The sequence below is a fragment of the Hippoglossus stenolepis genome, chromosome 22, assembly GCF_022539355.2.
Source record: "Hippoglossus stenolepis isolate QCI-W04-F060 chromosome 22, HSTE1.2, whole genome shotgun sequence".
In the NCBI taxonomy this organism is placed as follows: domain Eukaryota; kingdom Metazoa; phylum Chordata; class Actinopteri; order Pleuronectiformes; family Pleuronectidae; genus Hippoglossus; species Hippoglossus stenolepis.
The window spans coordinates 18,096,110-18,111,935 of record NC_061504.1 but is presented as its reverse complement, the minus strand read 5'-3'; the positions used below and the strand labels follow the sequence as shown (position 1 = coordinate 18,111,935).

Sequence of the window (15,826 nt, the reverse complement as noted above, 5' to 3'; positions counted from 1 at the left end):
CTGAAAAAGATCAGATAATAAAAAGCTGCTGCCGATCAGTGGAGTGATGGACGGACGGAGTGTCGGGGGGGCGACCACCTGCCCTCGTCACCTCAGGGTGCTCTGCTGCCTGGCAACTGTCGCCAGGCAACCAGGCAGAGGATGACACGGCGTTAAGGTTTCACTTCCTGTTGGAGCAGCTTCCTCCTCAGAAGTGTGATGTTTGTTTGACATTTAAAAGATATGAACCTATTATGAAAAATAAAATATCAACTTAATATCAAAGATATGAAAAATACAAACTCTAATGTTTATTATGTTACTGGTGAAGCACCAGTGGAAATATATTAATTGTTGTTTTAAACTTTTTTCTTTGCACATTAACAAGTGCATCAAATAGTTTAAGTTTGTTTGTGTTGAATGAAGTAAGTGATCAGTTTTATTTGTCGTCTTCAGGCTGTTTTAAGGACGACCGCATCGTGTTCTGGACCTGGATGTTCTCCACCTACTTCATGGAGAAGCTGGCTCCTCGTCAGGACGACATGTTGTTCTACGTCCGCAGGAAACTCGCCTACGTCAGCACCGACACCGCCGACGGCAAAAAGGTGACGAGACGACTTGTGTTTAAAATACAGACAAATTTAATATAAATCGATTCTGACAAACAGAAGAAACAGATTCATGGGGTCAGAGTTAAACTGAAAAAGTATCAAATATCATTATTAATAGGATTAAAATCATGTTATTAGTAAAATAATTAGACAGATTTAAAGAGTCAGAATATAAATTTCAAAAATAAAGATTGTGGAAGACGTAACCGAGGACGTCACGTGTCCCCAGAGTTTTTGTGGCTTCATCCCTCTTCCTCTTCCTCTTCCTCTTTCTAATCACATCCTCTGAACAGCTCTCGTCTGCCTTTTGTCCTACATCTGTCCCTGGTCACCATGGTTACACATTATTGTTCTGTGTCCAGGTTGGTTAAACATCCCCCCTCATCATCATCATCTTCATCTCTTATTGTTCAGATACAGATCAGATGAAGGACGGATATTTCCCATCGTGCACATTCATATTTTAACAGTGTTGCCATGGCAACCAGCCCTGTGCTCTTACACCGCTTGTGAGTGATATGAATCTCGACATGTGGCGACTTCACGTCTTCTCCTCGCAGACGTTTAACCTCTGAACAGTCGAGGAGGCGGCGGAGAAAAAGACACAACGGATTTAATATCTCTAGATTTTAGTCTCCGACTGACGACGGCGCCACACACACACACACACACACACACACACACACACACACACACACACACACACACACACACACACAAACACAGTCTGACCGGTCTGACCGGCTGCCTCCTCCATGTTCCTGACGTTCACCTGAACTGACAGGTGACCTCCACAGTCCTGCTTCCTGTTCACCGCCTTTCTCTCCGACCCGTCAGCTTCCATCCTCAGCTGCTCGCTCACCAGGCGCCTGCAGCCGATCACGTGATGTAGGTCAGGAGCGTCATGTTGTCCTCTTGTCTCCAGGTGGAGGTGGAGGTCTACAGGAGGGACTCCAAGAAGCTGCCCGGCCTCGGTGACCCCGACATCGACTGGGAGGAGAGCGTCTACCTGAACCTCATCCTGCAGAAGGTGACGATGGTGAAACATCAACCACCTCGCTGCTTACAGACTGTCTGGATATGAAATATACAGATGGTCCCTGAACGCATCACATGTAGCCGCTGCACCTTCCAGACGTTCCCTGAACATCTGGCTGACGTGTCTGATCTCTTTCTTGCAGCTGGACTACGTGGTGACCTGCGCCGTCTGCACGCGCTCAGACGCAGGAGATATCCACATCCACAAGAAGAAATGTCAGGTGAGACACGACCACGGCTGAAACTCATCATGTCTCACAGCGGCATCCATCTTTATTCTCTAACTTCCTCCTCCCACAGGAAGTGTTTGCCTCCCCCAGCAAACACGCTATGGACAGTAAAGGGGAGGAGTCAAAGATGAGCTACCCGAACATCTTCTTCATGATCGACAACTTTGATGAGGTAACAACTTTTTATTTTGTGACATTGTACTGCAGCCAGCCACCAGGGGGCGACTGAGAGGATTTTGCTTCACTTTAAGGAGCTGTCATGTCGTCCATCTTTATTAACTCTGTGTTACCTGCGATGTTTGTTCTGTGTGACGCGTGTTTTTGTCCTGAAAATGAAAATATGACGTGAAATAACGGGATTAAAAAAGGATTAAATGCTAAACCAGCGGCTTCCAGCTGCTGTTCGTTCACTCGTGTCGCCACAAACACCAGAAGCTGAGAGAGTCATGTGGGGAAATGTGGCAGTGAAGGTCTTCTTCTCTGATGCAGGTGTTCAGCGACATGACGGTTGGCGAGGGCGAGATGGTTTGTGTGGAGCTGGTGGCGAGTGACAAGAGCAACACGTTCCAGGGCGTCATCTTCCAGGGCTCGATCCGCTACGAGGCGCTGAAGAAGGTCTACGACAACCGGGTGAGGAAGTTCTGCTCGTCTGAATCTGGGGCTCCACCTTAAACTGAACCACGTTAGCATTTTAGCTCGTTAACGCAAAGAACCAACAGTGCTAAGATGTTCGTGAATGAGACGGAGGCTCGTTTAAATTTGATCGATTTTGTGTCACAAATGAATCCAAAAGAAAATAAAGTTTTGACCTGAGCTCTGCTGAAGAAGATCATGAAGAAGAAGAGGAAGACCATGAAGAAGAAGACCATGAAGAAGAAGACCATGAAGAAGAAGAAGAAGACCATGAAGAAGAAGACCATGAAGAAGAAGACCATGAAGAAGAAGAAGACCATGAAGAAGAAGACCATGAAGAAGAAGAAGAAGATCATGAAGAAGAAGAAGAAGATCATGAAGAAGAAGAAGACCATGAGCTGTGGTCAAAAGCCCGAAGACGCTTTTTTATAGAAGCTAATAAGTCGATCTTAATCATTTATTATTATTATTGTTAGCTTTAATGCTAGCATCACAAACAGCTGAGCTTGAATCAACATCCATGTGATTCTGCTGAAAGCTTCAACATGTCCGACTTCGTGTTTACGAATAAAAACCAAAGAAACGATTAAATTTAATGATTACGAAGCTAAATCGACTGAACTCGTTTGTTCTCAACCAACATTGTGACATTTAAACACTGGACTCCAGTTTCCAGCTGAACCCGACATGTCGTCAGAAGAAACTTAAAACATTTCTTCGTACGTTTCATTTTCATTTCTTCGTACGCGTCCCTGCAGGTGAGCGTCGCTGCTAAGATGGCCCAGCGGATGTCCTTCGGCTTCTACAAGTACAACAACATGGAGTTCGTGAGGATGAAGGGTCCGCAGGGCAAAGGTCACGCAGAGATGGCCGTCAGCAGAGTCCCGACGGGCGACACCTCCCCCTGTGGCACGGAGGAGGAGGTGTCGCCCATGCACGAGAGGGTGAGGACGAAAAACATCACAATCTGGGTTCACACATAAAAATATAACCTAATAAATCCGTTGTAAACACTAGAGACTGGATTGTTAACGTTAAAGTGGATTTTATCACAGTTCACGATAAAGCTGCAGGAAGTTGTTGCTTTCGGTCGATCGCCAGTTGAGCAACAAATATTTAATACATTTAATTCTAAGGTTTCATTCATCATACGTTCAGCGAAGCAGTTCTGGTGTGGGCGTTCCTCAGGGCTCGTTCTGGAGCCTCTGCTCATTTACCTTCGGGACATTTCTCCTTCTTTTATGTTCGAATTTAATTTTAATGTAATTTATTTGCCTGGAAAAAACTGAAGCTGAGATTTTTATTTTATTTTGTGACATAAAACAATGGAATCTTATTATATAATTATTTTATATATTTTTTTCTGTCTCACTGTTTGTAGAATTAAATTATGTAAGAAAAGGCTATATTTGTATTAATTTAATTGGTTTAAACTCGATTTTGAGGCAGAGTTTTACTAAAAAGTATCTTAATCCTCTGAAAACAGGAAGTCCAAATATAACAATGTTTGTACGTGGAGAAGTGGCAACGAGTTTAGTTTCACTTCCTCTCGTCTGATTCGCTGAAGCAGAAGAGAAACGTCGGCGGCTCAGAGACTCGAACACGACTCACGAGATGAAATCAGGTCACGATCAATAATAAATGAAGCTGCGCTGGATTATTCATCGTTTCACAGTTCGTCCTCCAGATGTGAGTCAGACTCCTTGTTACCAAGGTTACCAAGTCAGCTGGTCACTGACAACTTCTCAGGTAGAAAGGATTTGTTTTGTTTTTATTGTGAGAAGTTCATCAATAATTAAAACAAAATAAAACAAGTTTCTGTTCACACTTCATACTTAATAAACCAACTTGATCAATAATGAGACGAACACGTCAGCTGGACCTGAAAGATTCATCAGGACTTTAGAGCCAATCAGGATCCAGAACGAGAGACAAGCGTCACATGTCACAGCTCGAGTTCTCAGACTGAAGTAGAAGTACTAAAGTAAAAGTACTAAAGTAAAAGTACCTCTACACCTGTGTAGTTACTGAAGAAGCACTTCATCACTTCACCATGAACCTGATCTCCGTGTTTCTGTGTTTGTCCACCAGGTGACGTCCTTCAGCACCCCCCCCACCCCGGAGAGGAACCGCCCCTCCTTCTTCTCGCCGTCTCTGAGACGAAAGGTTCCGAGAAACCGAATCGCTGAGATGAAGAAATCTCACTCGGCCAATGACAGCGAGGAATTCTTCAGGGAGGAGGAAGACGAAGGTAAAACAAGAAATCATCTTCATCACCATTTATTTGATTAATCACACGAGTTTAAAATCAAAACATCTAATAAACATGTTTCCTCAGATCTTCACACGACCTCGAACCTTCGCTCGCGCTCGCTCTCGGGCACCGGCCGCTCGCTCGTCGGCTCGTGGCTCAAACTGAACCGGAGCGAGGACTACTTCCTGTTGTACTCGCACCTGACGTACGTCACGCTGCCGCTGCACCGCATCACCACAGGTGAGGGCAAACCTTATTCTACATGAATTACAATCAAATTAAATCATCTGTAAAACATCTGTTTTTAAACATCAGATTCAACGGTCAGTTTTAACGTTTTTAATTAGTTTCTAATGCAACTTTAAAACATATATTTTATATAAATGTATAAATAAACAGACACTGAGAAAAATAGTTTATTTAATATTTAAATTTAGTGACATTTAGTCTGAACCTTCGGGGCTGATGGGAAATGCAGTTTGTTAAAATAAACATATTCTGTGTGTGTGTGTGTGTGTCTGTGTGTGTCAGACATCCTGGAGGTGCGGCAGAAGCCGATCCTGATGACGTAGCGGCGGCGGCCGGTCGAGACTCTAAAGTGCCTCCTGCATCAGGCTCCAGAGACACAGCAGCGCCCTCCGGTGGCCAGAGGGAGACGCCACACACACCTGCTTCAGCCGGAGGGACGACAACAAACAAACAAATAAACAAACAAACAAACAAACCAGCCATTCAGGAAGTGCCTCCTCCTCCTCCTCTTCTTCTTCTCAGTTCCTGCTGTGTGGATCGGTCATCTCCATGGAAACAGGCCCAGCGACAGGATCACATGACCTCAGCGTGAGCAGGCATTGGCTGAACTCTGATCAGGAACAACGTTTGTTTCTTGTGTAAATATTCTGCTGCTTTTGTCACTGAGACGCCTCGACACACACACACACACACACGTTACACACTCACACGTTACACACACACACACGTTACACACACACACGTTACACACACACTCACACACGTTACACACTCACACGCCACACACACGTTACACACACACACACACACAACACACACACACGTTACACACTCACACGTTACACACACACACACACACGTTACACACACACTCCTTTCATGGTCACCGAGGCGACGAGACGTTTGATGAGGTCACTTCACTAAGGAACCAATCACAGCTCAGTTCCAGTCACTTTGTTACATGTTCATCACAACTTTAATTCATGTTGATTCTTTTGTTCAAACTAATTAAATATTAATTCAACTTTCATGTTTTTAAACTTTGTCCCTCAAACTGTTTGATGTTTAACTCGATTTAACCTGAATTTATTAAACAAATAAATATAAAAATTTGATCATTTTACTTTTCCAATTATTAATTAAACTAATAATTAACTGACTTATTCACAGTAAAAATATTTACTTACAAATGTATTACTAACATTCATTTGTATCATCGCTGAGTAGAAATTCACTTCAGACTCAACATCTTCGACTTTTAACAAGTTTGAAGAAAACTGAAATTCATATTTCTAAAAGAAAAATCCTAAAGTTATAAAAAGTGATGAATTGAAACCAGGTTGTTGTCAGTAAATAAAAAACAGGAACATGACTCAGACGACGTTTGACAGAAACCTCTAACGTTGCTTGTATTGAATCGTTGGACTGAAAGTTGTGATGAACTTTAAACCAGTTTCAAACTTTAGAAACGCGTCACTGAACTGGTTTCATCGGTTCAGCTCAGATTTGCACTCGGAGACGAAGCCGTCGTCGATCAAAGTGTTTTTCTTCGTGTCGTATTGAACGTGAAGTATTGATTTCTTCTTGTACTCATGGTTTCTCCAGCTGAATGTATCCACGCTGATCGATTCAAAGACGTCCACCGACGACAGTTTGCACTGTAAAACGCTTTTAGAACCTTTTTCAAGCTGTTTGTTAAAACCCTTTGTTCCTGCGTCACTTGAACGCATCGTCATGGCTTTTGTACACAGACACAGTCGTTGTGCACGTTCTCAGATTCTCTTCTTTTACAAACTCTGTACTTTCCTGTTTATTTATTAAAATACATATTATCAGAAAAACCTGTCACTGGTTTCTATGACGACACTTAAAAGGTTAATTTACATTAAATGTTCCGTTTGCTCGTGGTCGTTAACTTTGGTGTGGCGCCACCTTCAGGACAAACTTAACTTTTTCAGTTCTCAGACGAGAAATTGTCAGTTTCAAATCCTGATATTTCAATTTTATGACTCTGCTGTAAGTTATTATAATTAACAAACTCAACTTAAACTTTACATCTGAAATGAGTCGTACATGTGTGGGTGTGGTTACATGGTTTGGTCACACCCCTTAAACACCAGTAGGATGCTGGTGCAGCGCGTCTCAAAACTGGTAAACACACGTATCGTCCCCACGTGTTGAACCGCACGCCGGAACCTATCCACGTGTTGAACACGCATCGCCCCACGTGTTCAACACACCACGGCACGTCGTCCCCACGCTGAACACGCACCGCCCCCGTGTGAACACGATCGCCACGTGTTGAACACGCATCGTCCCCACGTGTTGAACACGCATCGCCCCACGTGTTGAACACGACGCACGTGCTGAACACGACGCCCACGTGTTGAACACGTATCGTCCCCACGTGTTGAACACGTATCGTCCCCACGTGTTGAACACGCACCGTCCCCACGTGTTGAACACGCATCGTCCCCACGTGTTGAACACATATCGTCACGTGTTGAACACGCATCGTCCCCACGTGTTGAACACGCATCGTCCCACGTGTTGAACACGCACCGTCCCCACGTGTTGAACACATATCGCACGTGTTGAACACGATCGCCCCACGTGTTGAACACGCACGCCGCCCCACGTGTTGAACACGCGTCCCCACGTGTTGAACACATATCGTCACGTGTTGAACACGCATCGTCCCCACGTGTTGAACACCACGTCTCACGTGTTGAACACGATCGCCCGTTGAACGAACCGCATCGTCCCCACGTGTTGAACACGCATCGTCCCCACGTGTTGAACACGCATCGTCCCCACGTGTTGAACACGCATCGTCCCCACGTGTTGAACACGCACCGCCCCACGTGTTGAACACGCATGGCCCCACGTGTTGAACACGCACCGCCCCACGCGTTGAACCGACGCCCGTACGCGCTGTTGGACGCCCCGTGTTGAACACGATCGCCCCACGCGTTGAACACGCATCGCCCCACGTGTTGAACACGACGCCCCGTGCTAACGCATCGCCCACGTGTTGAACACGCATCGCCCCACGTGTTGAACACGCATCGTCCCCACGTGTTGAACACGTATCGTCCCCGGTGAACGCGCGTGTTGGTCTTTTTTTGCCTGATAAACAGAAGGAATCAGACACGTGACACATTTTTCTGTTCGTAGTAAACATGATGTTAAAGAAACTAACAACTCTTTGTTTGAAACTTTGATCCCACACGAAGTTGAAGAAGGACGACGCAGCGAGAGTTTGTTTCCTTTTATTCCTCTTTACAAATGTTCGATGACAGCATGACTCATCAAGGCCGAAACCAAAGGCCACACGAAGGACACTTAGAAAACAACAGAGTCCGTGTTCACAGAAAAACAGAGAAGTTACAGGTCTTCTCTGCAGACGCTCATCAGAGGAAACATTCACACCAGATCCACTCGGCGACTTTAAGAAGCCGCCGACGCAATAAATAGTTTCCAGAGCAAAAAAATAAAAATTAACTGTTACTGCGAGTGTTTAATTTGTAAAACCAAATCGACTGGACTTCGTTTGGAGTCCCCCCCCAAACCCTCGGTGGTGACGATGGAAGGTGTTGCACGATCCTATAACTATAATTATGATGATTCTCCTTGATTCACACGTTCAGTCGCTCGGGACCCAATTAAAACAGTAAAAGTGAAGCTGATCAGATTCATCGTCCTGTTTCTTTAACAGCAGCAGCGTCCGAGCGGAGGAATGTGGCGGATTCGAGGAGCAACGACCTGCTCTGACGTTTCAAAACAGAAATAGTTCACAGTATGACGACCAATTCATTGTGGTGAAACAGCGGATTTACCAGGATGAGTTATTTACACTGACATGCGTGTGTTCGGTGTGTGTGTGTGTGTGGGGGAAAACCGGCGTGATGAGGAAATCTGAGGACGACCAAGGGAATCTGCTAAAAGCTCGGGGGGTTCAGCCCTTCTTCTCCTCCAGCGTCTTGTGGAGCTCGTCGGCTTCCTCGGCGGTTTTCACCCGGATGAGGAGCGGGATGGGGCAGGTGGGGTTCTTGTCGTCGATGATCGGGTTCGGGACGCACACCACCATCACGTTGTTCTTACCGACTCGAGAGCACGGCATGGACGCCGACACCATGATGTTGAGCAGGATGTTTCCTGATGAGGAGAGAAAAAGAGAGAAGAAGAAAAGAGTCAGAAACTTTACAAACAAAGAAAACTCTGATTTTCAACTTCCCAGCTGTTCATGTGTCAGGAAAACTAAAATCTAAATGAAATAAAAATCACTTTGTGTCTCGTTTAAATCTTTTTTTAAACATTTGCACATGAATCAGATTCTGTGACAAAGAAAAACGGGATCTGGTCAATCAGTAGAAAGTGTTTAGTTTGTTAATCGTGTGGAGATCAGCTGTTAAACATTGGTTCATGTGTTTTACTGCACTGGCTCATGTTGCTACAGAATCAGGAGGCAGCAGTTCCTCGGATTCACCAGCAGGTGGAGCTGTTTGTTCATATTCAATTTCAAATTGAATTACTAAACCCCTTCATGTTTAAAATTTAAATAATTTACTATTAAATGAAATCTTCCACAGAACAAAGTCGATGTAGAGAGATATTTGTTTTTCTTATTTTTAGTTTATTTGTCTGGTTTTAGCTGAATTAACAACTTTACTTTTATCCCGAGTTTCACTTTCCCTCAAATACTGGAATCATCATTACAGTCGTTCAGCGTAATTCTGATAAACTGGACTTGTTTGACTTTGTATTGTCAGACTTCACTGATCCTGTAGTTTGTGAGAAACAGACGTGAACAGACGTGAACCCGTCGGAATCGAGCTTCGTCCACTAAACTGATTTTCTTCAATCATCAAACCAAGAACAGATTAATCTTCTCACCCAGGTTGGTGTCGGCCCGAATGACCATCTGAGTTTTCCCGTCCTCGACCTGTTTGAGGTGCAGAGTTCCGACTCCCTTCTCTTTAAACTCTGAGTCCTTCTTGTAGAACATTTTACACCTGAGGACAGAAACAAGTTGATTAAAGCGTCTGTGTAGCGGACGTTTGGATTAAAATCAGTCGGATGGTTAAAATCTATATTTACTGAAGTTTGGTTTAACAATCGTCCTGATGCAGAGAAAATAGACCAAACATCTTTAAAGATATTCACACGACAGTTTGTCTGCAGTAATAACAGCAAATTAAACTCTGAAGCTACTGTTACTGACCACATTTATCCAGATGTTAGATTCTCCTGTCAAAATGTTTTATTATCCTTTTAATAGACACTTAATAGACATGAAGAAGACGTTAATAATAAGTGGTACGTACTTCTTGGAGAAGAAAGCATCTTCCTCTTTCACCTCTTTGATGTCGGGTTTCGGTGGCTCCTCCGACTCCTCCTCTCCGTTCTCCACTGAAAGTTCAAACCAAAACATTTCATCAAGCTTCAGTTTCACATCGAAACTAAGAGTCACCGTGTGTCGACGTTCTGACAACAGAGATCTTTATTCTTATCCTTTTCCGTAATGCGACAGTTAACTGAATTAAAATCTGTTAATTTCTCATATTTAATAAAAAAAACTGTGGCTTTAAAATGTCCTCAGAGCTGAAATAAAGTCAATGTATTTAGTCAAAATAATAAATGTAAGCATTTTATCTCGGACGTGAACTAAACATCTTCAGCTTCCGTCCGTCATTCGGACTTTGTCTCAGAACAAATCAATTCAGAGATTCTGTTTGTATCATGTGATTTTCTTATTGAATCATTAATAAAGTGCTCATCACAATTTCCTGTATCACAAACTGAGGTTATGCAGAAGCTTGTGACCAACTGTTAAAAATGTATTTAGTTTAGTGTCTAATACCAGACAAATGAAATCTGACACCAAATATTCAACATTTTATTAAATTCGGTCAGAAATCATTTTTTTCAATCAGCTAAATGTTTAATCTCTAAATTTTAAATGGAAAAGAACAAATGCTCTGATCAGAGACGTTTTTCTGAAGAGTAAATCCATAAAGTCTCCTCCAGACATTCAGGGACAAATATAAATGTGGTGTCGTACCTGCAGGCGGAGCGTCCTCAGCCTTCGTCCCGCTGAAGGACAGAGGAGCAGCAGATCCTGGAGCTCCGAACATGGAGGTCTGACTGGAGGAGGCGCTGGAGGACGAGGAGAAGGAGAAGCTGGGGGACATGGATTTGGACCCTAAGGATCCGAGGACGGAGCTGTCCACCTTCTTACCGAAGTTAAACGTGATGCCGGCGGGGATCGGAGCGGTGGTGGAGCTTTTGTCTTGGGTCGAGTCATCTGTGGGTTTTTTGGCAAAGGAGAACAAAGTGGCGGCGGCTGGAGCCGGAGCCGCCGGGCTGCTGGAGGAGGAAGAGGAGGGAGGAGGAGGGGTGGATGAGGTGGTCCCTGCCTGCTTCTTCTCCTCCGAGCCTCCGTCAGCCGCAGCAGCTGATCCGGCGCCGTACTGCCGCTCGATGCTGGCCAGGTGTCGCTCATAATCCCTGAAGATGGGGTTGAGGTCGCACAGAGGGTTGTCGTTCACGTGTTTGGTGATCCAGTCGCGCACAGAGCAGTTGAGCGCCGTGAGCTGCCGGCTGTACTCCTTGTTGCCGACACCGCTGCCGCTGCTGATGCCGCTGATGCTGCCGAAGCTTGGAGCCGGACTTGGGGAGGAGCCATTGGTCTGCTTGGCGGTGATTTCAGCAAAGGGTTTTGCGGAGGAGGGGCTGTTGAACGTCAGACCTGAGATGATGGAGGGAGAAACGTTACACATGGATGAAGCAGAGAGGAAGAGAGACCCCTCCCCCCTGTAATGCAGCAGCACCCCCTCCCCCCCTCCTGCCCTGCAGCTACACCACGACACGAACGAGCGAACACACAGAGCGACGCTGATTCAGCTCCATTACACACCAACGCCAAAACAAGACCCTCCACAATGAAGCAGTTTCACTTCATTACACGTCGACTGAACGACGTCCACGGAGCAACGCTGACTCGACACGAGGCAGAGAAACCACCTGAATCTGTTCAAACTCAAAACTACAGCAACACAAAGGATCGGATTTGTCCCTTAATACAAAAGACTGAAGAACAAAGGATGACGGGAAAAGTTTCATCAACTGAAACCAACAAATCTGTTTTTAAATCTCACTGATTTTCTTTAAATATCACTAAGACAAATATAACTAAATCTTCATTATGCTCATTATGTCTGATCAACATCAAAGATCTGAGACATTTAATCAATGAATCAAACTGTAACTTGAACATCTCAGGTTCAAACTGAACATGAAAACGTGACGTCGCTCAGCTGATCAGTCTGACCATAAAAGACCAAACTGCTGTTTTCATTATTTAAAATAGTTTTAAATCCGTCACCGCAGCTTCACCAGAAAACCTCTAAACCGTCCGTGTCTATTCATGACAACAAGTGTTTTACTGCTACGCATCTACGACCTGAAATAAAACCATCTTCATTAATTATCACGTAAAGGAAAATCCACCATTACGATGAGAACCTGAAGTCGTCGTAACAAACGAAGACAAAACATGACAGCTCCCATCGGTGTTTCCATCTGGTTTCTTTTGTGAATACAAACTGCTTCACAAAGAATGTGTTTGTAACAACACAGAACATCAACACAAAGCTCAGCGTGTCCTGAACAAACTGTGTTTCTTCTCACCTGGCGTCACAGTGGATGCAGCCGGAGACGAGAAGCCTCCGAACGACGGACCGATGCTGTTTCCGTTGGTCAGACCGCCGAGGCCTTGAAATCCTCCTCCGTTACCAAACCCAGAAAACATCGTGGAAGGCGAGGCTGTGCTCGCCGCCGGCTTGGTCAAAGAAAAACCTTTAAACCCTTTGAAAGCTCCGCTGTTCTCGCCCTGAAACAGAGGAAAACAGGCTGAACATCACTTTTACCACAAACACATTTTTAAATGAAATCACAGTTGGACCCTGGTGTATTTAGTATGTTTTTCATTCACAAGTTGTATTAAGTATAAGTTGATGTTTACCTCCGCTCCAACGTTGCGGCGCTTGGCCCTTTTAACCACTCGGCTCTTCAACACATCTTCACTTGCAATTGAAAACTGCCCGGCCTATAATCAAGATTAGACCTACAGGTTAATACATCACAATCCAAACGGAGATAAATCACAGATCTGAACTACATTGGCAGAAGGACGACATTATAAAAGGTTCAAAGGTTTTATTGTCATATGCAGAAATTAACAAGTTATCAATGCAATGAAGTTCTGAGTTCTCTTGTCTCTGCCTGGTGCCGTCAGTTATTAAAATAAAAATATGAATAAAAAAGATAGAAACATCCAAAGAAAACCACACACACACACACACACAGTCACACACACCTTGTTCAGTTCCTGTGTTGGTGTGAGACTCACCTCCTCTCCCTCCTCCTCCTGATCCCAGTTCCTGTCCGTTAACTCCTTGTCAGCGATCCTCTTCGCCATCCCACCTGCTCTATAACACAGAAGAACAAGCGTCACGTCACAGTTCAGAACTTCCATGTAGAAATGTGTCAGATAGAAGGAACCATGACAGGTAGTGATGTGAAGGACAGGTTCCCTGACCCCCCCCGTCCCTGGAGGTGGGTCAAGCTTATTGAGCCAATTCACAAATAATTACCAACGTGCACACGTCACAGTGCATTTCTATCTGATTTCAACTTATTGTATTTTACCCTCTTACATTATGTTTTCTTCTTCACGTCAGTTCATGTAGGGTCAAATAAAACCAGAGGCCTGATGACATCACTTCTGTTACACACTGTTCAGTTCAACTACTAATTAATATTCCTATGGAAATATTATGGCTAAAATGTGCAAATCGTTTTTAATGTATTTCTGTAGATCATCTCTCAGCTTCCTCTACCTGGTTCTACACCAGAGTGTTTGTCATATGTTCATACATGTGAGTCTGTGTTCCTCATGCTGCTCTCCTGATGAGGACACATGTGTTCCTCATGTTAGTCTGTGTTCCTCATCTTCCTCATGTTGTATGTGCTGCTCTCCTGATGAGGACACATGTCTGTTTATCTTCTCATGTTGTATGTGCTGCTCCTGATGAGGACGTTCATGTTAGTCTGTGTTCCTCATCTTCTATGTTGTGCTCTCCTGATGGAGGACACATGTTATCTCGTGTTCCTCATGTTGTATGTGCTGCTCTCCTGATGGACACATGTGTTTCTCATGTTAGTCTGTGTTCCTCATGTTCCTCATGTTGTATGTGCTGCTCTCCTGATGGACACATGTGTTTCTCATCTTCCTCATGTTGTATGTGCTGCTCTCCTGATGAGGACACATGTTAGTCTGTGTTTCTCATCTTCCTCATGTTGTATGTGCTGCTCTCCTGATGGAGGACACATGTTATTCTGTGTTCCTCATGTTGTATGTGCTGCTCTCCTGATGAGGACACATGTGTTCCTCTCTTCCTCATGTTGTATGTGCTGCTCTCCTGATGGAGGACACATGTGTTTCTGGATCCTCATGTTGTATGTGCTGCTCTCCTGATGAGGACACATGTTATTCTGTGTTCCTCATGTTGTATGTGCTGCTCTCCTGATGAGGACACATGTGCTTCTCATGTTATTCTGTGTTCCTCATGTTCCTCACCTGATGAGGTCACCTGGCTGCAGGTGCGGGCCTCATCTATATAAATGGCTCCTGACACAGTTTCCTGTCTGACTCACCAGAACCAGACGCAGCTTTCACGTAGTTTCTTGAAACTCTTCTGAATCTGTGTAGAAACATCCAGAACATTTAGAAACCCTCCAGCTCTTTAAACGTCTCGTTCCGCGGCCCGTTAAACAACTGATTTAAGTTTCTCTTTAGTGTGAATCTTCAGTTAGCTTCATGCTAACAGTCTTTAGCGAGTTAACCACTGACGTTCTGCTCGTCAGTGGTTAACTGGGTCAGTTAAATGTGTCTGTACCCGGGGTAGAGCGTCAGTTAACGAGTTAACCGGCTGTTTAGCCTCCATGTTGTGGCCGTTAGCCGTTGAGCTAGCGGCGGGTGTCGATGCTAACCGGGCCCGGATGCTAACGCTAGCTCGCCGTTAGCCGGCTGGTCACGTACCTGGAGCGGACTTTAGTTTCCTGGAGACGCAGAGACTCGAACCTGCTCCGGGCAGAAGCTCCGGCTCACCGGCTCCGGTAACAGCTCAGGTAAGAAAAGAAATGAACCGAATAAACCGAATAAAGCTCAGAGTTTGGATCGAGTCTCGCTTACGCCGCCATTTTACGCAGCGGAACATCCGCATGGGTTCGCGCGTCCCGCCCTTTTGCGCATGCGCAGCAGAGGGAGCGGTGGTGCATCATGGGAAATGTAGTCCATAACAGATTTAAAAATGGAGACGTTGTTCATATCGCTCTGATTTTATTTGATCTATTTTTAAATCAAGTACATTTTGACCATGACGTCAATTATGTTTGATTTAAGATGAATTCTTTATATTTAGTACATTTTAATTAGGATGTTTTATCCTTTTATCCTTTAATCCTTTGATGAAAAAGATTGTTTAATTTCTTCATATTCATATTTAGTATATTTTAATGAAGCTGAATTATACAACGTAGGCTGCACATTGAATTGTTAATACATCAGATCAGAACGATACGTTTCTGAATGAACTGAACATGTGCAGTGAAAAGTCACGACATTTCACGTCCTCTGTTGCCTTGTTCTTTGGAGACTGAAGGTCAGAGTAACTTTGTGTGATGTGAAGTGACGGTTCTCAGTCAGTCAACCTGCAGCTGGTAAATCGGCTGCTCTGCAGACGACCATCTTTGATTTTAACCTCAGC

At 44.4% G+C, this 15,826-nt stretch overlaps 2 protein-coding genes across 7 annotated transcripts in view; one reads left to right on the top strand and one right to left on the bottom strand.

Moving 5' to 3' along the window:
* Window positions 1-5,470, top strand: part of kiaa0930 (uncharacterized protein KIAA0930 homolog) — a 10,335-nt gene extending 4,865 nt beyond the window's left edge. Inside the window, exons 2-10 of the mRNA XM_035147903.2 lie at window positions 436-584; window positions 1,516-1,620; window positions 1,772-1,849; window positions 1,929-2,030; window positions 2,348-2,488; window positions 3,250-3,435; window positions 4,583-4,742; window positions 4,830-4,985; window positions 5,277-5,470. Coding sequence (XP_035003794.1) covers window positions 436-584; window positions 1,516-1,620; window positions 1,772-1,849; window positions 1,929-2,030; window positions 2,348-2,488; window positions 3,250-3,435; window positions 4,583-4,742; window positions 4,830-4,985; window positions 5,277-5,317 — 1,118 coding nt within the window. The 3' untranslated portion in view covers window positions 5,318-5,470. The remainder of the gene's footprint in view (window positions 1-435; window positions 585-1,515; window positions 1,621-1,771; window positions 1,850-1,928; window positions 2,031-2,347; window positions 2,489-3,249; window positions 3,436-4,582; window positions 4,743-4,829; window positions 4,986-5,276) is intronic.
* A 2,780-nt stretch (window positions 5,471-8,250) lies between these two features.
* nup50 (nucleoporin 50) lies at window positions 8,251-15,319 on the bottom strand. 6 transcript variants are annotated; one of them, XM_035147641.2, is made up of 9 exons: window positions 15,100-15,319; window positions 14,638-14,761; window positions 13,375-13,486; window positions 13,021-13,104; window positions 12,687-12,888; window positions 11,059-11,745; window positions 10,322-10,406; window positions 9,891-10,009; window positions 8,251-9,152 (listed from the first exon to the last, which is right to left on the bottom strand). In XM_035147641.2, the coding sequence occupies exons 3-9, from the start codon at window positions 13,474-13,476 to the stop codon at window positions 8,953-8,955; spliced, it is 1,479 nt and encodes a 492-aa protein (XP_035003532.1). In that variant the 5' UTR covers window positions 13,477-13,486; window positions 14,638-14,761; window positions 15,100-15,319; the 3' UTR covers window positions 8,251-8,952. The 6 variants fall into 6 exon arrangements, with proteins under 6 accessions (XP_035003532.1, XP_035003535.1, XP_035003530.1 ...); XM_035147644.2 differs by having other exon boundaries at window positions 13,408-13,486; XM_035147639.2 differs by having other exon boundaries at window positions 14,715-14,761.
* Between the last annotated feature and the right edge of the window lie 507 nt (window positions 15,320-15,826).

Coding starts and splice junctions, on each gene's coding strand:
- nup50 (XM_035147641.2), bottom strand. CDS start 13,476: ATGGCGAAGAGGATCGCTGACAAGGAGTTAACGGACAGGAACTGGGAT. Junction 13,105..13,374: donor CAACACAGGAACTGAACAAG/GTGTGTGTGACT, acceptor TCTTGATTATAG/GCCGGGCAGTTTTCAATTGC. Junction 9,153..9,890: donor TCGGGCCGACACCAACCTGG/GTGAGAAGATTA, acceptor TCTCCTCATCAG/GAAACATCCTGCTCAACATC.